Raw genomic sequence first — 25,239 nt, forward strand, 5'->3', positions numbered from 1 at the left:
TCAGCAATAAAGATTGTTACTTACCTATTGTTTTTTTCCAAGTTACGTGATACCTGAATACTTCTGCGGTCCTTCAAAGAAGACCAGGCCAGCACCTCACTCAGGACTTTCCTTCTCAAATGAATTCAAAGAACCAGGAATGCTACAACCTTGCTCCACTTTGTCAAGGCCCTGTCTGTCTGTGTTCACTCTAACTACATAGTTCAGATCACTGATTCGTTAGGAACAGCATTATTACCTTACCACTCACCTCTTTCACTGTCATATCTCTTCCATATTTCAACGATTCTTTCTCAACCACACCCGGTAGCTTCACTCTGACCTTAGTCCCATGCTTTATGGTAGTAAATGTAACAAACTTCATTCAACCTGAAACACATCCTGTTACTGTTTAAGTGACACAATAACTACTTGGCCTTAATGTGCAAGCTATCCTTTGATCCATTAACTCTAACTCGCTAGTTCCTTCGTGTACTCTGACAAGCAAGACACAACTGTAGCATTACCGTGACTATTTGAAAAATATAACAATGCATACTAAATCAAAATACATTCTGCCCAGTAAAACCACTCACCGCGAACAACTCTCACCTAATGGCGAAGCCTCATACTCAAGTATGGTAAGTATGTGATAATGCAACTATATATGTCTTAGACCTCCTTTGCGTCATTCCTCAACCATGATACCAAATTCCTCTGACGTAGGCATTCTAAAAACCCACATTCTACCAACCAGGCACGATATATGAAGTAGATTTTTATTTGGCCCTCTACATGCCTTTTAGTGTCTCATAAAATGCTACAGTACACTACAGTTTATGGCCCTTACTTCTCCACAGCAGTCAATGTGCACCTCAGACGAGTTTGGCTCAGCAACCACTATACACTAGCTATGTCCTTTTGCGAGACGCAGCTAAATAAGGTTCTTCCATACATACATTTCTGCTCCTTTAATGTAAAAGACCTCAGTACTAACTGCAATAATTTGCACAGATATACACAACCATGATTCACAGTAAGATCAGCAAAACCTATTTTCTGAACGAAAATATTGACATTAAATTCACCATTATTTTACCGAAAGAATCAGCAGACCTCGGTGCCCAGTGCAACCTTTGATGCTTGAGAATACTGTTGGAAATTAAACAGTCTTGAGGTAATCAATGGATCCTAAAGGACATGCCAAACTTGGTATAGCCTGCAAGAAACTCCACTTAGTCCCACCTGAGAGAGTAATGCTGCTGGAGTTTTAAAAAGAGACTTTATGGTTTGGGTAGATCCAAATTAAAGGGGAGGAACCTCCAACAATTGGTCTTGAACAGTGAAGTTCGAAGGTTAATTGTCAAAATGTTCCTAAAATATGTACTTTTTCTGAGAACATTTAACTGACTAAGAGCCCATGTGTTAAAATGATGGTAAAGAGAAAGCATTTTGAATCCTCAATATTAAATTGAAGGTGAAAATTCGATCAAAACAAACAGGAACTCAATTCATTTGTACCTTTTTCGCCCACTTGCTGCTTCACCCACTGGGCGGCTGCATCCACACTCTCGCTGTTGGCGACATCCATGATGACCGTCTTCAGTCGCTGGCTGGTGGCGTCTTTCAGCTCCTCAGCTCCAGTTTGCGTCAGACATGCAGCTAGAACGTGCATCCCACGCATGTCCAGCTGCCGTGCCAAAAGGTTACCAAACCCGGAGTCGCAACCAGTGATCACGACATATTTATCCGACAGTTTTGGTACCAACTGCCTCTCCCGGTACCAGCGGAAAAGAAAGTAAAGGCCCAGTAGTGGTGCCAGATACAACCACATTCTGGAAATTCAGCCTCTATAATGGAATGAGAAAAGAAGAGTCCACTTGGGGGGCAGGAAAGTTGTAAGCAATCTTGCTCGTACTCCCTGTGAATAAAGTGAAATAGAACATGCTGAGTCTATGTAATGGAAATGTACTGACATCAGAACTTTGCCTGACACTTTTATTGAAGATACTTATTAAATCAAATATGGTGATAAACCCTGAATGAGGATTTCCGACTCTACGCAAACATGCCACTGAATTTGGATTTTGTATACTGTAAAGATGCTTGAAAGCTTGGGTAACGCATGTAGCATGGGGTAGCAGTAACAGATGTATTCTTTTTCACACACAGTGAATATTACGCTGTTGTTGCAAATGTTGTACCTCTTTGGTGTGTCTAAGGGATCACGGGGGACAGCCAGCTGCATGGGGGTGCAACCTTCTCTTGAACACACAGACCATCTAACGCAAAGGCATACGCAGTGCGAGGTACCCAGACAAGCACAGAGCATGTATCATGCAGACAGCAGCCCTGTAAGCATCTCTCTCTCTCTCTTATATATATATATTGATAATTTAGTAGGGGGGAGATGGTAGCCAGCGTTGCGTTAAAAGGAGGAAACCTCCTGTGAGTCCTGACACATTTGGTCATTAGAATGTACTGGGTAATGAAAGTGAAATGTTAGAATTATTACGTACCATGTAAAAAAATAAACGTGGAAGTTGTGTTTTGAATAATGTAACCTTTAGCATTTGTCTGTATTTGGTTAACGAAGTTGCTCATTTACAAAATAATCCATAGAGATAAACGTGCACCACAATAAAGTTGCACTCGAATGTGGCAACTCTAGTTTAAGTGTTTAGAAATTATAGGCAGCTCCGGGGCGTAACACAGGCCCCTGCAGCCCCCACGGTGCAGGGGGGCCCTAAGCTCCAGGGGGCCCCCTCGACACTAAACTCTGGACAGAGAGCTCCTGATAGAGCCCGGAGGGGGGGCCCCTCTTCATACCGTGCAGGTAGGCCCCCTCAATCTTCGTTACGCCAGTGAGGCTGCTTATAATGATTTGCGCATTCGATGTGTTTATGTAACATACACATTTAGAAATGCTTAAGTAAAACTGTTCATTTATGTGCATTTTCATAGGGCCTATGTGCTTCATTCTTATGTTAGCCGATTTCTGTTGGCCTGAAATGTATTCTTCCTGACGGCTCTCGTTGAAGGGTAAACTAAAATTCATGTGCATGTTGGATTTATTCTGTTCTCATGTTTCTGTTTAAGGTGGAGAAAGTTGTCTTTGTTAGTTAGAATAACGTCTTTCATTTTAGGAGTTAGGCTAGGGGAGTAGAAGATACTTTTATGCAAGGAATGCTGATAATTGGTAGACGGTGTTATTTCTCACTGAAGGAGGCCTGGGAATCAAGGTCATCGACCCAGGAGCTGGGAGTATCGAAATTAAATGGAAAGTCACCTATGAGAAGTGCACAGTGGGACGAGGTGATCCAGATGCAGGCAGTGGGCGTGTTTTGTGTTTTGCATTTTGAATTAGGGTGGAGTCAGGCGAGGAGGTGAGGAGATCGATGGAGAGGGAGGAGCATCTTAGAACAAGCTCTGTGTTTTGGCTACTTGACCCATACAACGTGAGTGCACTTCTTAGGAAGTTTTCACGAGCTGACACCTTTTCCTGATCTTGCCTGGAGAATTCTAAGTAGGGATGTCACAGTAGTAGTAGCGTAGAGATAGACCAATGGTTTTCACTTACCAACCCCAATGAAGACTGATCTCGATGTGGGGGCAATCATTGCCTGCGTTTTGGTTCTGGAATTTGTCATTCTTTTTATGATCCAGCGTTTTCACCTTGCTTGTAGGTTTGGATTTGCATTAGTTCCAATGTACTTTTACAACCTCGTCTTGAGGTGTCGGTATGTCCAGTTATTTTTGGCTTTGTAATAAACCCACTAAATTGGAATTCGAAGTGTTTGATTCTTCAGAGTCATGGGGCCAGATGTAGGTAGGCAAATACCAGTCAGTAACGGCCGATTGAGGCAGTGTGTCACAGATGTGTTACATGTCAACAATTGAATGCTGGAAAGAAAACAGTGGTTGCATTGAGTCACATCAGGACTTCTGGGGGACCTTTTAACAGGATCCAGCTTAATTTCATGGAGATGCCCAGGTGCAATGGATTGAAGTACATTCTGGTTGTGTTGTGTGTTTTCTCACGGTGGATGGAAGCTTACCCAAAAAGGAAGTGTGATAGTCTCACAGTAGCAAAGTTATTGCTTAGAGAGCTTATTCCTCGGTTCGGGTTACCAACCTCATTGGATACGGACAGAGGAACACATTTCCAGAGATTATGAAGCTGCTTTGCGCTGCCCTACAAGTTGTCCAGAGACTGCATTGTAGCTACAGACCTGAGGCATCTGGCATTGTGGAGCAGATAAATGGAACTCTCAAGATGCGAATGGCAAAAGTATGCCCGTCCATGTCTCTGAAATGGCCTGATACATTGCCCCTTGTGCTGATGAGTATTTGTAGTATCCCCAATAGGAGGACAGGTCTCTCGCCTCATGAGATCCTGATTGGAAGGGCGATGCGCTTACCAGCAGTGCCGTCTACAGTCTTGATAAATATCACAGATGATTTCATCCTTGATTATTGCAAGTGACTGGCTGATGTCGTCCATTCTGTGTCTCACCAGGTTGAAGCTGCGACTGCCCCAACCTCAAAGGATCTGTGCCACGACTAGTGCCCGTGGGACTGGGTGCTCGTTCATAAGCACGTGAGGAAGAGCTGCCTTGATGCTCGCTCTAGACGTCTGTATCAAGTGATTCTGGTGACTAACACGGCTGTGAAGTGTGGAGGTTTGCCGAACTGGATTCACTCCTTCCATACCTGCAGAGTTTGAGTACCCTCGGAAGAGACAGCTCCTCTTCCTGAAGAAAATCCAGCTGTAATTGCAAAGCCACAGGAGAGGATGAGCCATGCTGTGGTGGTTGCTGACTAAGTTGGTTGCCCACCAGAGCAAACGAGGGGGACATGCTACACAAGGTCCAGGGATTGACTCTGAGGGAGACGATAACGTTGTAAGTAGTATAGAGTCAGACTCAGCTGAAGGAACTGGTGCGCAAAGTGGTCGGGTGCAGTGAAGAAACTCAGAGCTTGCAAGTGAGCTTGTAAGTGAATCATAGCCTGTGAGACAGAGGAGGCTCAACTTGAGAATAGCATCTGAAAGAGATCTTGCTCTAATGTATGAAACATCTGAATTGGAGCTAAGTGATGCAGAACAAGCACAAGAAAGCCCAAGGAGGTCAAGAAGAGTAAGAGTACCATGCCAGAGGTACTCTGCCCCAGAGTGGACCTATTTGATCACAGATGCTGGGAACAGTGGGGACTGGGAAACCGAGGTCTTCACGATTAGTGAGCAGAATCCCAGAACTGAAAATTGATATTGAGCTAGTCATCCATGGACTGGAAATAAAGGGTGTGCTGACAGTGAATTTTGATTCTGCAAGATTTTTCCTTTCCAACTTTTGGATATAAACCACCAGCACAGGAAATTGCAGCTGTTTATCTAGAGATTCTACAATGTGTCATTATTGAAATTGGTTCTGAGCTTATAAGAGACTGTTGATTGAACTGTGAATTGTAAATAAAGTTTGCTTTATAAGAAGATAACCTAGGCTTGAGTGGAAGAAGAATAAATCTAGGGACTTTCCGTAGTAGAAGAAAGAGGGCCAAGGAAGTCTTTTTGAACTGTGTAAATAAAAGGTGCAACAAGCTCTGAATCAATTTCCAGGAATTCAATGAACTGTGTGTGAACTGGTTAAACAGCAATCTGAGGAGGAGACAGACTTTACATTGATCCTCTTGCTGTGATATACCGACAATTTGGAAATGGAGTCTGGAAATTTGAACCGTAGGTCTAAGTGTGTGATAGGTACACTCATAGTATGAATGATCATAGTGATAGCAGTAGTTATTACTGTGTCTGTAAAAATTTCACATGAAGCTGAAGTTGAAGGGGTGGGAGTACAAGGGACAACCACACCTGTTACTTCTAGCACAAAAGAGGGTACCGGTGGAGCTGAAAAGGCTATGCTAGATCAGTCTAGTTGTATGCTACACTTAGATTTATCTAAAGGTGATTACACGCTTAATTTCTATGCAAAGCTGCTATATGAATATGTGAGCACGATGGATGTGAGAGATTGTTATGTGTGTGTGCAGTTGCCTGCATCTGTGGAGGAGGGTATTTGTTATCACCACCTTCCCTTGACATATGATATTACTTGTAGTTTGTTACTTATTATGTTTTACGGTAAGGGTCATTTTGAGTACTATTTCTCTAATTATGTTGCAGTGCTATCAGAAGTTAAAGCCTACAAGCACTTGAATAAGTACAATTACTACAAGCAAAAAGATAGATTGGGAAAGTATTTCATACCTACCCTTACACTAGATACAGCTTATGCACATCGTCATAATTAGACATGCATACTAACAGATATCGAGAAGAAGTTTATAGATCAAGTGGAAGATAGATTTAGACAACTAACAGTCAAACTTAACAGTAGAGGAGAAACATTTGAATGGACCAAGGAAGAACTGGCACACAAGGCATGGGGGAGTTATGGTCCAAGAGTGTTAGATATGGAAGCTTTGTATCTGACAGGTAAAGATGTACTATGATATGGTCTTTGTGGGACAGAGCATGTGTGATATTATTTTCACAATTGAAGCCACTGTGAAAAAATCTTGCAAGATGCTGTGCAAATGATGCCAAATGTGTATTTTGTGTGCGGGAAAAATGCCTATTGAAGGTTGCCTCTGCATTGGTATGGCAAGTGTTACGTGGCTGTGGTGTTCCCCAAGATTTATCATGTGGAGTATTTGGGACCCTTAGGAGGTGGATTACATTATAGAGAAAAGCGAGGTGCCAGTGCAGGAGATGTTGTTGGAGATGTATTCGGAGCAATGATACCAAGCCTGGTAGTGGTTCTGAATGATATAAAGATTAGAAGGTTGTCAACTATTGTGCATAAGTTGTCAGCGAATACAGCTCAGTCTTTGTTCCTTGCAGATGGAGAGATGGTGTTGGTAAGGGCTATGGTGATACAGAACCGTTTTGCCTTAGATGTTTTGTTAGTAAAAGAGGGCCAAGTCTGTAAAATGTTGAGGGTCCAACAGTGCTGTACTTATATACCGGACAACAGCAAAGATCTGAAGAAGTATATAAGTAACATCACTGAGATTCACCATGAGGTGCATGATTTGGCCACAGAGGGTGGTTGGAATAAGGTTGGGAAAGGGTTTGGCAAATTGCAAGTTAGTTTACCAACCTTGGGAAGGGAATACCTGGTTACATCTTGAAGCTCATCATCATAGTGGTGGTTTGTGTGATTGTCTTGTTGGGACTACTAAAGGCTTGAAAGTGGCACAAGGCAGAACAAGTAGAGAGATCTCTTAGGGAGCGTGAGAGGAAGATGGAGAGACTGCAGGACAGTCACTATGAGAATCTCAAAAGCTTAGAAATGTTTAGACAGGGAAGACCGGCTACGACTGCTGTTTAGGTTGCTTCTTTCTACAGGGAGTTGTGATCGATTTTGATGACACTTGTCATCAGAGGGGGAGACTGATGGAGCGCGATGCTGCTCTTTTATTTTTAGCGGTGCATCATAATCACGGGTAGTCTGCACCTACATTTATTCTTTTGTTGTGCTAACATTTGTTCATTAGAATGTACTTGGCAATAACATATGAGAGTGAAATGTTAGAATTATTATGTGCCATGTAAAGAAATAAACGTGCCAGTGGTGATTTGAATAATATAACCGTAAGCATTTGTCTGCAATTGGTTAACGAAAATGCTCACTTATAATGTAATGTATAGAGATAAACGTGCTCTAGTTTAAAGTTGCACACCGATGTGGCAACTCGAGCTTAAATGTGTAGAAATTATAGGCTGCTTATAATGATTTGTGCATTCATTCTGTTTACGTAACATGCAGATTTAGAAATGCTTAAGTAAAACTGTTCGTTCATGTGCATTTTCGTAGGGCCTATGTGATTCATTCTTATGTTGACCAATTTCTATAGGCCTGAAATGTATTCTCCCTGATGGCTCTCGTAGAAGGGTAAACTAAAATTCATGCACGTTGAATTTGTTCTGTTCTCACGCTTCTGTTGCAGGTGGAGAAAGTCGTCTTTGTTAGCTAGAATAATGCCTTTTGTTTCAGGAGTTAGGCTAGGGGAGGAGAAGATACTTTTATGCAAGGAATGCTGATAATTGGGAGGCGGTTTTCATTCTCACTGAAGGAGGCCTGGGAATAAAGGTCATTGACGGAGGAGCTGGGAGTATCGAAACTAAATGGATGTCACCTATTAGAAGTGCCCAGCGAGATGAGGTGATCCAGATGCAGGCAGTGGGCGTGTTTTGTGTTTAGCATTTTGAATTAGGGACAGTTCCCAGGGGGTTGAGTCAGGAAAGGAGGTGAGGAGATCGATGGAGAGGGAATGAGCATCTTAGAACGAGCTCTGTAGCTTTGGCTACTTGACCCATACAACGTGAGTGCACTTCTTAGGAAGTCTTCACGAGCTGACACATTTTCCTGATCTTGCCTGGTGAATGCTAAGTAGGAATGTCACTGTAGTAGTAGTGTAGGAAAGACTAATGCTTTTCACTTACCAACCCCAAATGAAGACTGATCTCGATGTGGAGGCAATCGCTGCCTGCGGTTTTGTTCTGGACTTTGTCATTATTTTTATGATCCAGCGTTTTTATCATGTCCGTAGGCTTAGATTTGTATTAGTTCCAATGTACTTTTATAACCTCGTCTTGAGGTGTCTGTATGTCCAGTCATTTTTTGCTTTATAATAAACCACTAAATTGTAATTCGAAGTGTATGATTCTTCAGAGTCATGGTTCCTTAAAGTTGTTAAGTTACCTTAATGAGTTATTTCTCCCCTCTACACTTCTCAGCAGGTAACAAAGATTCATTAACCAAGGGTTCGGGAGTAGATTTGTAGTGAGGAACCCAGCCCTATCACTACTAAGCCAACACAGTCAATCCTGCACAATCCTTGTGCCATCTGAGTGCTTGTGGGGCACAGTCTGCTCCCGGGGTCTAAGACCTTGGGAAACCGACCATCAGCAACGAGAGATGGTGGCAGGAGCAATTACGGTGGCTGAAAGTGGACCTCTCCAAAAGGCTAAATTGGCAGCAAAGCCGAGACAATGATCCAGAGGCTAAGAAGGGAGCACTGTGAGTCGTAGGCACTATCAAGGGCACGTTGGTATGCCTCTCCTCCCCCAACATGCATTTGCTGGGGGGTCCAATGGGTGGGACGAGACACCTTGAGTGTACGCCCCAGCCTTCCACAACAGCTTGGGGGTCCATGGCCTAGCGGAAAAAGCCCTTGACCAGCAGCTGAGCAGGCCAGCTTCTGCATGCCAGGAGATGACAGATGGCACCTCGGCCCCTTCAGTGAGTGGAGCCACATAATGCCAAGCACTGAGCAAAGTGCAGCTTCTGGACCCCCGACCCCATGGAGAAGAGGGGCAGATCCGGGAAAGAAGAAGCAGCCAGCAGGAAGGTCCTCAGTGGCAGATAGGTCTGGGGGCCCTGGTGGGGAGATATAAAATCGGACTGGACACAGTGACGACCAATGGCCACTGGCCAAGAGAATTGCACAGATAGAAAGAGAGGGGCCCCTGGTCCCCTCCTACCCTATTCTAACTCACGAGAAAAATGAATAGCGGGGAAGAGACAATAAATGGGGGACCACAGATCCCGATATCCCTGCAGGAGGATGGGAGAGAAACTGCTGCGACTGTCCCACCCATAGTGGGGATTGGCGCTGTCGCAGGTCGAGGCCAGATACTACAGAGGCCCCAAGTGGAGATGGCAGCACTCTGGCGGACAGGGTCATAGTCTAGTGCGAGACAGAGAGTGAGGGCAATATTCTGGCTGCTTGTGCAGCCTGTTCCCCAGAATGAGAGCAGCAGACTGGCCAGGACCCACAATTATGGCCTATCAAACTTGGCCACGATAGCCACAGACAAGCCCCTTCATAAACAGGGAAAACTGGATAAATTTGCCAAGCCGGTGACACACCATTCACAAGAAATCGCAACCGACAAGCCCGACATGGCACAGAGTTGTGATATCAGTGGCATATCCCACCCAAATACGGACGCTGTCCTAAAAGTGTTAGACTCCTCCCGCCAAGCACTGGAGAGCAAGATCGGAGAGGTAGGTGCAGAGGTGGCAGTTCTGGAGGGCACCGTTAAAGAACTGAGTCAGATGACCCAGACAATGAGAGGCCTGTCCAGAGAGCTGGTGGTCTGAGTGCAATAACGGGTTCCTGTGATTTGGGGAAGGTGTGGAGGGTTCCATCCAGGACAGTTTCTGAAGGCTTGGCAGAGCATCTAGGTGGCGGATCAATTTTTACTATGGTTGCTTAATGAACAGGCACACCAGGCCTTGGCATTGTGGTCAGCAGGCCCCCTTCCCCAGGGGCACCCTAGACAGACAGATGATCACCCAGTTCTTGAATTGTAGAGATAGGGACTAGATACTTTAGACAGTTAGGGGCCACAGGGAAATAAAGCATGAATCCAAGTTAACCCTAATATTTACAGACTACAAGAGACTGATGCAGCAACAGATATAATCATATGAATAGGAAAAGTAGAAACTACACACCATGAACATACAGTATATCCTACCGGGCTTGGGAATGGGTGTGAAGCCCTCCCGTCAGGAAATGCTACAGCTAGAGATTGAGGAGAGGTCATGGGGGAAGCAATATGGCAAATCTACAGGGGCTGCCGAAGGACCTCAAGAATAGGAGGACGGGTGAGGAATCCAGCCTCCCACAAAGCTACATCGGAAGTGGTGTCATCAGATACAGACATTGGCAATGAGCCCCCTGGGCTGAGTCGAGATTAAACTCCTGGAGCTGCCTCAGACACTAATGATTAGACTTCACCATCAAAGCATTGTGCATGCTTGTAGTTTGAGCAGTTGATACCATGAGATAGGTACGGGGTGAACGCTCGACCTTTCTAATGTTGGAGAAATGGGTAGTTCAGAAACTCTGTGATGGAAAAGTGGGGTGGGGGCACTGCTGGGTGAGTTTGTGATGTCAGTAGTTTGACATGGCGCGCATCATAGAGGGTTTGGACTGGACTGGCACAGGGATCCAGGGGTCCCCTTAGCACTACAGACAGTAGACAACCACAATGCAAAACACACCACTTAGAACAAATCACATGACGGAACCACGGGCGATCCTTCTGTGGAATGTCAATGGGCTAGAATGCAAGATCAAAAGAGGAGTGGTAATGCAATATATTTACAGATAACCTCCCAGCCCGGAGTTGCTGCAGGAAACTCATCTGCTTGGCAATAAATGTAAATGCCTCCAGAGGAGTTGCTACACTGTACTGGGCCACACAGGATTTACAAAAGGCCAAGAAATAAACCCCTCTCTTCCCGATTGTGGGATTCTATGGAGTTAGTGGTGAAGTCCTGTGGAGAGTGGCCGTGTCTGCCCGGTCTCCCATTAGTGGTTGTTAAGCTGTTCTCTATTATAAATAAATCCTCTCTTCGAAACCTACTACGTTCAAGATCTTTTTCTACACCGATCTTTGTAGCAGTAAAAGGGAGGTGGAATTGGAGAGATACCCTCATTGTCTATGTATCCCAAGTCTGCAGGCAGAATTCCTAGACATGATAGGCACGTACTGATAGACCTAGACATGGACCTCCACATCGTTGGGTGGATATTTCAACACAGCTATGAGTTGAGAACTGATAGATATTGCTTTGCAGGTGAGACCCCCCTTGTGTCTGGCACATTTCTTGCATGTCCTAAGACTCTCAGACATCTGGGGCGACTCCAACCACTGGATAGACCGTATTAATTTCTGTCGGCAGTCTACAAATTTCTCTCCTGTCTGGACTATGTGTTCGTCCCGGCAGGTGACGTGCGTAGGTGGGGGATGTCAAGTACCTAGCCTAAGGCATATTGGACTATTCCCCCTGCTGTTCACACTGGCAACCCGCAGTTACAATAAAACGCCAACATGGAGACTGGATGCATGGGCCCTCAAAGATTGGGATATTGCTAATTCCCTCTAGATTGATTCAATCAATCAATCAAATCAAATGTATAAAGCGCATGGCTGCACTAACTAGTGCGTCCCCGTGCTGCAACAAGAGTCCGTTCCAGGCAGCAAATAAAGCAAAGAGGTGTCAAACAGTAGTGTTACCAGGTGGGAAAAGCCACGTCTAGAGCTTTTTCCGGAAAATAGTCTCCGATTATTCCGCCGAAGCCCTGTCGCAAGTTTATTCCAATGTGAGGCCGCTAAAAAGATAAAGGAGCGCCCACCCATCCTGGCACTTCTGATGATCGGGATGCTGACCTGACCCGTGCCACTAGATCGTAAACCCCGCGTGGGAATATACGGGGTGAGAAGGTCATGCAGATAGGAGGGGGCCTTCTTCTGCAGAATACGATGACTGACACACATAGCTTTAAACAGAACACATTCCCTCACCGGGAGCCAATGCAGGGAAGCCAGGGTCTTGTTGGATGAGGCTTGTTGGATACGCTGGAGTCTCTGAATACATTTAGAATGTGTTCCTAGGTACAGAACATTCCCATAGTCCAAACGAGATGTCACAAGGGCATGGACCATTGTTTTCCTTGCTGACACTGGGAGTACATCTAAGGTTTTCTGGAGAGTGCGCAGGACCCCAACACAGTTTCCACTCACTCACCTGGTATGAGTTTCAAAAGAGAGTTTGGTGTCCAGCCACATCCCCAGGTTCTTTACCTGGTCCTTATGTGATGGAGTTGGGCCCAGGGTTTGAGGCCACCAAGCAGAGGACCAGATCAAGGGGGGCTTACCTATCACTAGAACCTCTGTTTTACTGCCATTTAGTTTAAGGCAATTAAAGGCCATCCAAGACGCCAACTCTTGAACACACATTGAGAAGTTTAAGGCTGCCTCCTCAGAGTCTTGAGTAAGAGTCACCACAAGTTGTGTGTCGTCGGCGTATGACACCACACTGACTCCAAACTTCCCTACAATCTCTGCAGGGGGTAATGTAGAGATCAAAGAAAGTCGGGCTAAGTATGGAGCCCTGTGGGACCCCCTGGTCCAGCTTGACGCTTTTAGAGAGGAAAGGTTTCTGTAACACCTGAAAACTACGGTCAAGTAAGAAGGAACTTAACCATTCCATCGTCGTACCAGCCATGCCTCCTTCCCTAAGGCACTGTAGTAGCGTGTGATGGGCAACAGTGTTGAATGTGGCACTGAGATCTAAAAGGACGATAGCAACCATCTGTCCCGCATCTACATGTCTACAGATAGTTTCAGTAGATAAAAGCAGTGCTGATTCAGTAGAATAAGTGGCACAGAAGCCCAATTGCGTAGGATGGAGAAGGTTATGGTGATTAATATGAGCAGTCAGTTGGATGTTTACTAACCCTGGGCGGGCAGCTACGCTCCGTGCACGGAGTGCGCGTAGTGCTGGTTCCTACGCATTTTGCGTAGCATGCGTATCTGCCAGCACTACACACGTTCCGCAGACGGTGCGTAGCTGGCCGCCACCCGCCTCCCTCCCGCCCTCTCTAAATCCACCTCTTAAAGTGTAAAATGGCATAAAAGTAAGTTTAAATCACTTACCTGGTCCGCGGCGCGTCCCGGGGCTCCCTCTTCTGTTTTGCTGCACGTCGTCAATCCCAATGCGTGTCTCGTGACAAATGCGCATGCGCGGGCTGCCGCGCATGCGCATTGGGATTGACAACGTGCAGCAAAATAGAAGAGGGAGCCCCGGGACGCGCCGCGGACCAGGTAAGTGATTTAAACGTACTTTTATGCCATTTTACACTTTAAGGGGGTGATTTAGAGAGGGCGGGAGGGAGGCGGGTGGCGTGTAGTGGGGCTACGCGGAGTGTGCGGGTGGGCGTAGCTTTGTGCCCACTTTGCGTAGCTCCGCGTAGCCCCACTGCGCGAACTACGCCCAGGCTTAATGTTTACCACCTTCTCTGCTATTTTCGCAAAGTAAAGCAGGAGGGAAATGGGACGAAGATTATCCAGCTGACTCATACTAATGTTCAATTTCTTTTTTAGGGGAATGACAATAGCCTCTTTCCATCTTTTAGGGACCACTCCAGATGAGAAAGAGAGCTCAAGAAGATGTCTAATTTAGGGCTCTAATACAGCTAAGCTCCCGCTAAAGATCTTAGGGGAGGCCGGATGTCCAGGTGAGCCAGACTTTATACTGAGGGCTACTTCTTTAAGTATGTCCTCACTGGGGACTACAAAATCACAGAGGCATTCCGCCTCTGGTATCCTGAAAATCCCCTTACTCTTAATGCATCCATGTTGTGCTGATTCAGGGAAAGTGGAGTAGATCTTACCCACCTTCTCCGTGAAGAAATCCACTATCATTTTCCAGGAGTCAACTGAGCTAGTGTCAGGAGCTGTCACTCTTGTTAGTGATGTAATCTCTTTGAAGATAGGAAAAAGTTATTTCGAAGAGTTCTCAGCAGTCCCGATCCTGTTGCTGTGACCCGCGCTTTCCAGATCATAGCATGATATTTTGTTAGGCTAGATTTATATTCGATTTTTGTAGGTACATCAAAATTCCTTCTCCAAGCCCTCTCGAGACGCTTACAGGCTGATTTAGCAATTCTGAGTTCATTGCTAAAGCAAGGAGCGGTTTTAAGCTGCCTACTCGGTGCTCTCGAGGACCAGGGAGCCGTACTTTGCAGTGCCTCCAGGATGCGTTTATCAAGTGCATCGCATGCAGACACGATATCAGTACCCCCAGGTTGCCCACCCTTTTGTAGGGCCATATTAAAGCAAGGCGTCGAAAACTTAGCCCATTTCCTCAACGGTTTTGTGGTACCCATTTTATATAGCACATCAAACTGGGGCAACATGATCACAAAGGGGACCACAAAATGATCAGACCACGGAACCGGGATCAGGGGTGCAATTTGTAAAGCATCCCAGTTGGCAAAGATCGGATCTAATAAATGGCCAAGTTGGTGAGTAGGAAGTTCTGATTTGAGCATCAAATGAAGGCCAGCCAATGCCTGGCAGACCTCCTGTGCGCCGTTATTAGATGGATCGTCAAAATGTAAATTCAGATCCCCACCAACAGCAATTTGGCATAGCGTAAAGCGGGTTGTATTATTATTCGCTCAATCAGGCTGGGCGCAAAGCGTGTATGGGGCCCAGGAGGACAATAAATCAGGAACCCCTTTATACAACAATTTGATGTCCCTGCTTCGCACTTCGCAATCTCTGTAGGTTCTAAGGTGCACTGAATAGGTAGCCTATGTATAATGGCAATTCCTCCGCCCGTATTGGTAATTCGGTCAACTCGGATAATACCATAATCCTGAGTAAAGGCTTCATGAATATCAGGAGCTGATTCCTCATTTAGCCAGGTCTCAGTGAAGAATAACACGGACGGCTGGGCATCCCTCAAATAATCATAGATTTCAAATTTATGTTTCCGTAGGGATCTGCAATTGATCAGCGAGCAGTTAAAAAGTTGACGGTTCTCTCTGGTTTTCAGGCCTGTCACTTATGCCACTGGTTCCCAATTATATTTTGAGAAAAACAAGGAGTCAGTGAATTCCCTAATCATGCTTTGAGAGACCTACAAGGCGGTGGTCTTAGACAAAGCTCAAAATATCATAGTCTTAAAAAATAAAACACAGGGAAACCAGGTACAATAGTTAGAACAACGCCTTCTCAAGTTAGAAGAGACCTGGGTACACAGGAAGGATCCAAGCATATACATACGCTGGACGCTACTATGGAAAAATGCCACTACCTTGCATACAACGCACCTGTCAACACTACTTTGGGGTACAGCAAAAACTATAAGATACCGGGAACAAAACTGGCCATCTCCTGGTATGGCTGCCTACCTATAAGAGATTAGGAGACAAGCTCAGTGGCTGAGGTGCAGATAGAAATGGGGGAAGTGCCCATTCAGATGTAAAAATAGCACAGGCATTCACGCAATACAAACAAATGCTCCACACAGCATGGAGTGACCACAGGAAGCAGGAGATTGAGGAGTTCTTGGGAAAAGTTCAGTTCCCAGTCTTGGTTGTCATAGACCGAGACACACTGGAAGAAAACTTGACGTTAGAAATGCTAGGAGAAGCATTGACGAGCATGCAAACAGGGAAAAACCCCGGAGCTAACGGCCTACCAGTAGAGTTATAAAAACTCCTGGCCCCGGCTTCTTAAGCCACACTTGCTGAATGTTTCATGCTGCTAGGGTCAGATGAGAGCTCCCACCAGATCGTAATCATGCAACCATTGTAGCAATCTCCAAGGTGGGCAAAGCAGAAGATCAGTGTACCTCATACAGGCCTATCTCCCTCTTGAACACTGAAAACAAACTCCTAGCCTAGATACTTGCAATTATGGTGGTGAGGATCATAACCTTCATTATCCATACAGACCAAACGGGATTAATACCAGGGAGGGTGACATGCCTCACCTCAGACACCTCAACCGGTGGTTGGATAGGCTTTGAGTGGAGCAGGCCCCAGGACCCTCATGTCATTGGACACAGAAGAAGCTTTTAAATCTAGGGCCATGTGTAGGTACCTCCAGTCAGTGAAGAGGTTTGGCTTTGGGTCCAGTTTTGTGCGTGGGTGGCCTTTTTTTACAAGGCGCCTTCAGCGACAGTGAAAGTCAATGGAATGATTTTCTGAAACGTTTGCATTGGAGTGAGGCATGAGACAGGGGTGCCCATTGTCACCCCTGTTACTTGTGTTGTGCTGTGAGCCTTTGGCATGCTTGCAAAATGGGATGTGGCTAAAATGTGGAGGCAGGTGCAAACCAACTAAGGCTATGTGGCAAGAGGGAAAGACCAGGAGAATGGAAGCAGAGAGAGTGGTGTATGAAGGATGGGGATGGCCCCAAAAATTTGATAAAGTTTGGGGTAAGATGAGAATATAGTACGTATGGAACAAGGATGCCTGTAGTACACCAGGTATGACTTCTCCCACCTAAATAAAAAGAGATAAAAAAAATATGCTAAGAACTGTTGCGGACGACGGCGGACACGGTAACCGCACTCCCCTGATGTGTTCCCTTCGTGGGTATTTTGCTGCTATGATAGAATGGGTGTGCCCATAACAACTCCAACACCTGCTGTCATTGGGTGCCAGCTGCTAGGCAGAGAGAGAATGAACCAGAAGTTTGGAGTGGTGCACTACTCTGAAGCAAAGCAAGTTTCTCAATAAGTCATATAGTCTTGTTTGTTTTGTCTTGGTAAATCCTTTATTTTCACAAGTATCCAAACAGTTAAAGTTACCAGCCAACGCGTTTCGTTCATATACAATGAATTTCTTCAGGGCATAACATGAGGTACGGTCTTGGGAGCAAAGGTCCTGAGTTCCCCCTGGTCTTTCCTGTAAGTACAGTGCAGGCTTGGTCCAGAAAATGGAGTTGTGGCACATTGGAGTTGCAGGTGCACAAATTAATGTGACTGTGTAGGCCTCCTTGATAAGGGCCAATAAGCGCTGATCCTGAATAGCTAGAAGCAGCCGTCGGCTCCATTCAAAAGAATGAAAGAGGAAGCAGAGAGAGTGGTGTATGAAAGATGGGGAGGGCCCCAAAAACGTGATAATATGTGGGTAAGATGAGAATATAGTACTGAGGGCACAAGGATGCCTGAGGTCCACCAGGTATGACTTCTCCCATCTAATGCTCAACTGAGCCAGGAGGAATGGGTTTGAGAAAAACCAGGAGCGATAGCATTTATGTCGAGACAGAGGGACTACTAGGGTGGTGGTTGGAGAATCCCAATGTGGGGGGTGAATGTATCCTCATGTGAGTGTTTTGTGTGCAATGTATGGTGCCAAAAAAAAGAGATAAAAAAAAATATGCTTCTGATATCACTACCTGTGATGACATCTTCGGTCAAAGGCCATGTGATGCCACTTCCGCTACCCCTAGCAGTTTGGTAAATCTATGTCCATGAACAATTTTTTTAAATCTGTCTACATTTGGTTTAAACCATATATGGCAAAGGACTCTAGTTTTAACTAACTTACTGCTATCATCCTTCATTAGCCTTGCTCTTAAAGATAACAAAGGTAAGGAAGTCTCAATAAGGTAGCAGAGTATTCTGTTTCCTGGTGGCCATATGGAATTCCCAGACTCTTGCCTTGAGATTTTTATCCCCCTCCTTAAAATATGGATTCTCAGGCTCTCATTCTTTCTCCCCTGAACAATGGAAATGCCCTGTACGTAGGGACCCCTTTGTCACCCCTTTGTCAACCACAAATACGTTGCAAGTCATTCAGAATTGCACAGCATGCATGCTGCTTAAGACCTCCAACAGCCAACCTGCCAAGCCCGCACTGAATGCCTGACATTGGCTGCCAATCATGGAGAGAATAAAATTCAAATCTCTATGCATAAACCACAAGTCCTTTTGGGGGAGAGGGCCTTCAATCAGCAATACCATCATATTGTCCAAATAGATGCCTATGATCAACCAACCTCTGCCTAGCCTCAGTCCCTAGAATTAAAAGAGAGAGAGAGGTGGTGGTCGCTCTTTTTCCTATAATGTTGCTAAACTGTGGAATGCTCTTCCTCCGCATCTCCATTCAGAGTCCAGTCATTTTTCTTTACAGAAGCTTCTTAAGACCTGGCTTGTCCAAAACCACACCCATTAACTATTAGCTTGCCAGTCTGTTGCCTTTGTTAGCGCTGGGATGCCTTCGGGTAGCCATGCACTCTAAAAATATTTCTAATAATAATAATAATACCAAATAGGGCTAACAGAAATTATTTTGGCATGGAACCGTGTATCACTGCTCTACATCACATTATTGGATGAAAACCTAGGTTTTGCCGATTTCAGTTTTCTTCTTATTGGTCGATTATTGTATCAAGGAAGATGCAAATGAAACCTTTGGTACAGCAGGATTTTTGATACAAAAAAGCAAGGCATAAACGTTTCCTCCTGCTCCCAAGATACCACGGGAAATGCGAGGGTCAACCCGCCTTTGTTAAGATTCCACCAAATGAGAAGTGCTTTGACAATGTGACCTCATCTCTCCTCTCGAACCCCGTTTATTTGCTTGAACAGTTAAAAGCTCTCACCAGTTCTCTGTGGAAAAAGTCACCACCTGTTTGAGCCTCATTAAAACTCTAGTTTAAAATGTATTCAACATATGTGTTTCAGTTATTGCATATTGCTCCCTTCCATGATTTGCCTATGTACTGTTAGTCCAATTCCTCCCATTTTCAAAGCAAGATAGGATGGTGATGTTACATGATTTATAACATGTACCTTGTAAGGTCACCTTGTCTTACTGTCAATAAATTATTTGAACAAATAAATAAATAAATACATGTATTCAATACATTCGGCAACCTACCTTTCATTTTTTTTCGAATAACTTTTATTATATTTGGCCTCCATCTCTTTGGAGCTGCAGCACAACAACCCTGTCGGGTACGTCACCTCCGTGCTGCAGAGTGCAAAGCCACGCCCCCTCATAGCTGACAGATCTTCACTCACTCGCTGTACACTTTTACTCTGTGCTATGCGTGGTAAGCTGGAGAATTCGAGTTTCTCATAGTTCTGCTTTTTTGTGGTCCTGGACTCTGGCCCACACTAAGCAGACAGACGTAAATATCAGGTCCAGGGCTGTACAGGAACTTCCTGTAAATGACTACCTGTCAATGGCTACCTGCATTGCATTTTGCATCAGACACATGTTTAAGAGTGTTCTTGTACTACAATCAGACATTCAAATTAGTACGGCCAATGTTTTCCTTTTAAGGCGGCACAGCCAGAATTTCTAAAAAATCCGCCTGCTTTCTGGTGGGTTGTGACTTGTGCCAGCATTTTTATTTGATCAGTTACTCGTTATTACTCTAGAGAGTATGTATATTTTTTAACAACACCTTCAACTGGAATGTTTTGCGCTAGAGAATCTTGGGGCACTTATTTCATCAGAACAAGTCCAACATGCTCTTTCTTTTTCGAAAAAAACTGGGATTTTGAGTCGTGGCTTTAAAACGTCAACCACCATGTTGCTTGTTTCAAGCAAACATGGGGGGAATGCAGAGGGATTTCTGCTACCACACCTTTGTTCTCTCATAAACAGAGCTTCGAAACTGAGGTAGGTGAAGCAAACGAGAGGGTGTGTAGCCCCTGAATTTTGTCTATTTCTCTTTTGTTAGGGGCACAATAGAGCGTCTACCAAAACCCACTAGCTCATTTCTAATTATTCTGTAATTTTCACTACAAAACCAGAACACCCCGTGCTGTTTTAAGTTGGAGAATCAATAAAAAATTACAGAAATAAAAAAAAAAAAAAAACTTTTCAGGCTCAAAACAGCTTTTCCTCCGTTTTCTTTTTTAGTTACAACAGTATCCGCAACCAGTTTGTGACACACGGTACACACAGCCATGTCCTTCTTTCGTAAACCAGTAACCACAAGGGTGATCGGATTCACATTCCTTTATAGCTCGAAGCGCGAGAACTAATTTTCAGCAGCTGCACAACTGTAAAATGATATTTCGGTTTCAAAGATACCTGCAATGATCCATCCTTTATGAGCCATTGAATGGTTTTATTGTACCGACCAAACTTGAACAGTAACTTTGTCTACTGATTGACCTGCCCTTGAACACTGCAGTGCAAACATGGCCTCAACTTTACTGGTGCAGAGGGGGGGCGGTCACTGAACCAAAGGGAGACTGGGGCACATTATCAAGCCTGGGCGATAAAATTGTCGCCGCTTTATCGGCAGGAAACTGCTGATAAAGTGGCGATAATGGGCTTGATAATATGCTCTATGTAATCCCAATCGATGTCCTTCACATTTAACATGAGCTTCGATTGGAATTCCATAGAGCATATTATCAAGCCCATTATCGCCAGTTTCCTGCCAATAAAGTGGCGATAATTTTATCGCCCAGGCTTGATAATGTGCCCCACTATTTGGTAAGAGTTGACACCTTGAAGGGTCCAAGCAAGTGTCTGAATGAAAGATTTTAGTTGACGCACCTGGGGCCATATTACCAAGCAATAGCGATAATTATCGCTATTGCTTGGTTAGAGACAAAAATATACAGCTGAGCTGCGGCGATTTGTACCGCAAATAAACCTTGGTATTACCAAGGTTTATCGCAAATGCGATAAAAATCGCTGCAATGCACGAATATCGCTGAAAAGTCAGCGATATTCATGCATTACCGAGCTAATGCTCTTAGCCATGTTATCCACCTCCCATTGGATAACATGGCTAAGAACTGCTCAGGGCAGGTGTTAGCTTTTGGAGATATTCGCGCTTAGCGCGAATATCTCCAAAAGTTGGTAATAGGAGATAGCGATGTTAGTGACTGTTTTCAGTCACTAACATCTTGGCACGCCCACTTTGCATGTCATTAGTGATAAATATCACTGAAATGCAAAGTGGGGCCCAAGATGGTCGCTATCTCCTACTAGCTGTCGCTAACTGGTGTTAGCGACAGCTAGGTAATAGGGAAATCATTTTATCTCCGCTTTCTTGGCTTTTAAAGCCAAAAAAGCGGAGATAAAACCCCTTGATAATATGCCCCCTGGAGAGGAATAGCATAGCCTCCAAGAAAAGAAAGTACATATACATTAACCTTAGATTCCCTCACTTTGGAGCGGCAAAGGAAACGCCACACATCATCCCCTTACAACAAGAAGAGGATCACACTTTGCCCCTGTGAGGAGGACAGCACAAGTGCCACCTGGTTTTGGCTGCATGAGTGAAATGCACCACTAATGTCCATACTACGGATACCACTAAAAGCTAATTCCACGATTGTTCTCATTTGGCCTTTTGTACTGTTTTTTTTAATCTTCTTGAGTTCGGATGGGCAATGAAAGAACTGCTGTGAGTCATGTTCTCTTTGAAAAGGTGGACAATGCAGACTACTGTCATGACGTTTCCTATAAAAATGCAAGCTGATATGGACACTACCTGTACATGACAGGGAAAGTCTGACTGACTCTTCACCAAGTTTACCGCTCATTCTGAAGCACTAATCTGCCAGTACACCTGAGGATCTAACTATAGGTTTGTGTGCACCACTGCATGCGAGCTGCAATTGTTTGTGGTATTTATTCTGCTTCAACTCAAAGTCTTGAGACTTGGAAGAGGAGGGTCAAGGAGGTTTAAAAAGCAAACGCTTCCGGATTTTGTGCCACTGGTACGCAAGAAGGTTTAATTCTTGCGTCAAAAGATGCCTGATTGTAGGGTGGCCTAAGGCGCAGAGGCATCACTACTAAGTGGGAAAAGATACATAGGGCGTCCTTTATGAGAAATGACGCATCGCTGCGTGAAAGCAGCGATGCGTCACTTCTCAGTGCGCACTCCTTGCGACATTCCTGATGCGTCATATTTAATGTATGACGCATCATGTCTCAAGGAGTTAGAGATACGCCAGTATTTCTAACGTATCTGTAAGCGCAAAAGTGACGCATTGCTGGAGTGTGTCACAAAAGTGATGCAACTCCAGCAATGCATCTTTTCACATGGGGCAAGCCCCATGTGAAAGGGCCTGCGTCAGTCTTACGCCTGCTGTGAGGCAGGCGCAGGTTTTTGACGCAACGGCGTCCTAAAAGTGACGCAGTGAAATCTCATAGATTTCACTGCGTCACTTCGACGACCCTTCCTTGCGTCAATACGCCCCCCATGCATACATTATACCTGGCGCAGGTATAATGTGGTGCAGGGGTTTACAAAGTGACGCATCTACCTAGATGCGTGACTTTGTAAATATGGCGCAACAAGGCGCATTTTTTACGCCACTGGTGCGTCACAAAAAGTGACGCACCTGCGGCGTAAAAGTGACACACAGCCTCATAAATGAGGCCCATAGTAATTTGTCCATTAAGTACACAAACCTTATCCTCGTCCCCTTTTTCCGCCTAAATCCTGTGGTTTTGTAGGGAAGCTAACTTTGTCTCCAGCCACAGTTCTGTCGGTATCTGGGATTACAGCCAGCCTATCTGTTTATCTTTACTGACCCCATAAAGATTTGCTTCTGGGAAGCTGCAATTACGCGTCGAGACATCGAAAACACTGTGGCATCACTGCTAACTGAAAGTTTGAATCGACCATTTTTATAGCATAAGCAAAGAATTTTCTCTTGACACTTTAATTGCAAGGTGTCGTTATCACACAACTGAATTGTACCCTTTTATGAACCTCAGGAGGATCAAAGGCTGAGAGTGCTTTACTGGCTTCAGAAGCTGTTATGTGCAGATTTCACTCAGCTTGCAGCAGCAAGTGCTTAACCTGGGGAGATCTTTAACAGAATGAAACTGGGATTTCTATACAGGCATTAAGCAGGGGCGGCCTTAGGCATGTGCAAGCTGTGCACCTGCACAGGGCGGCCAAACCCCAGGGGCCGCCATGTCAATATATATCCTTAACACCTTCGCGGCGGCGGCTATTCCACCGCAGCGCTATCGGTCGCAGGGGGCGCGCTGCTAACCTGCGCGGGTGACAGAACCGTTCCGTCACGTCTCGCGGGTGAGCTGTGCTTGTGACGGAACAGTTCCGTCACGGCCCGCCCGCTTAATGAAATGCGCCGCGCAGGCCCGGCGGCGAGCGGGCCGTGATGGAACCGTTCCGTCACAAGCACAGCCCACCCGAGGGGCGTGACGGAACGGTTCCGTCAATAGCGCCGAAAGGGTTCATATAATAATCCTCTGAGGATGGATACATATTTGCGTGGTGGCCCCTGGCAGGGATTTGGCGGCTTCCGGCTCTGTTCCACTTCCAAACACCTTGACCACCCCCTCTTCACTGGCCTCCGCGCCTGCATTACTCCGGGGGCCCCCAACCTACGCTCCCTGCCCAGGGCCGCCATGAGCCTAGAGCCGCCCTGGCATTAAGGAAATGTGGAACTCAACAATCTATTTCTCTCAAGCATTAACGGCATAGGTTCCCCACAATTCCGGGGCAAATGGGATGCAGACAGTACAAAGCCACTATGTATGACCGACAAATATTCCTTTATGTGGTTGGCTCAAGTTCCATGGAAATCCTACATCACTTGTCAACAAAAATCAGTTCAGCAGGTCACTGAGGCTCCATCATCATTTACTTACCTCCAAGAACCAGTGGATGAAGGTCAACTGTGAATTATCTCAAGGGTCAACCCTCTAGCTACTGGTCTTTACTATTTGCATGGGGCGGGCTGCTTTATGTATTCCTGGCCAGCCATGATAACAGAACTTACTAGAAAGTTGACAAGATGTATGACTTATAATGCCTATGTGAGACACACAAAAGAGCCTGATAGATTTCGATACTGCATTTGCAGTGGCTCCTGTCATTACAAATGAAGGCTTCATGCCCCTTTGTCTTAAATTCTGTCTATTGAATGGGTGTGCTGTATGGCTGCCTGTTACGTATGGATGTGTCGCTGCCATTTAGTTGCCATTTTCTTACCACCAGTGATTTGAATTTGTTGAACAATGAGGTTATGTATCTATTTTGTGGTTTATGTCATTAAGTGTTGTTCAGTTTTATTGTCTTCATTTGTTACAGATTTTAATATTGTTATTGGGAATAATATATTGTTTAATATATTGTTTTCCTGAAGAAGGTGATGGCTGCATATTAATTGCCCACCGAAACGCATTGATGCTTCTAAAAGAGGAAACAACGTTAAGTCTGAGGAGACAATTGTATTAAATGAAAAGGTTGGAATCATAACTTCAATAATTATAATTGATCTATGTCTGACTGATGTAGTGCCTCTTTAAAAATAGAAATACCTTTTTTCCTTGTTGTATTCCCAATTGTTTTTTAAGTGGTGTTCCGTTTTTAATTAGTGTCTCTCTTTTTGAAGTATAAGTAATGTGATTTTTTGTCTGGTTATAATTGCCATTGTTTTTAATATTATTGCATATATTGGGGAAGAATTACAGAAATCAAATAGAATATATTGTATGCTGTGCCCCCATTTGGTTTAATGAATTTATGAATAATTGTGTACTTTTTTATTTATGTTTTTATTTATTTGTTTGAGTACATTTCCTCTTTGTTCATTTTCATCTGACTGGTGTGTAAAGGGTGTATGAGGCAAATTGTTGTATATTGTGTATGACATTAACCCGAAGGGGACTTTCTTCAAGACTTTAACAATATCTTTGATCTGATCCAAGACCTATGTTGGGTGGCTTTCTGATAACACGTCTCTCAATGGCAGAGGGCATGTTCATCTCGAGTAGCCTCAGTCAAGTCCAGATCCAATAAAGTCTCTCTGTCGTGAACCTAGAAGGAGTCACACCATAACTCCAAGCAAAAGCAAACCCACATGGGTTCATCATTGTCTATAAACACTCCATAGTAGCTACATTGCCAAAAAAAAA

The 25,239-nt window shown here is 44.7% G+C and overlaps 1 protein-coding gene across 1 annotated transcript in view; it reads right to left on the minus strand.

The window, feature by feature from the left end:
• Positions 1 to 25,239, minus strand: part of LOC147749084 (retinol dehydrogenase 7-like) — a 54,711-nt gene that overhangs the window by 28,377 nt on the left and 1,095 nt on the right. The window contains exon 2 of the mRNA XM_086965962.1: positions 1,501 to 1,900. Coding sequence (XP_086822088.1) covers positions 1,501 to 1,813 — 313 coding nt within the window. The 5' untranslated portion in view covers positions 1,814 to 1,900. The remainder of the gene's footprint in view (positions 1 to 1,500; positions 1,901 to 25,239) is intronic.

The sequence above is a fragment of the Lissotriton vulgaris genome, chromosome 1_1 (assembly GCF_964263255.1).
Source record: "Lissotriton vulgaris chromosome 1_1, aLisVul1.2, whole genome shotgun sequence".
Taxonomy (NCBI): domain Eukaryota; kingdom Metazoa; phylum Chordata; class Amphibia; order Caudata; family Salamandridae; genus Lissotriton; species Lissotriton vulgaris.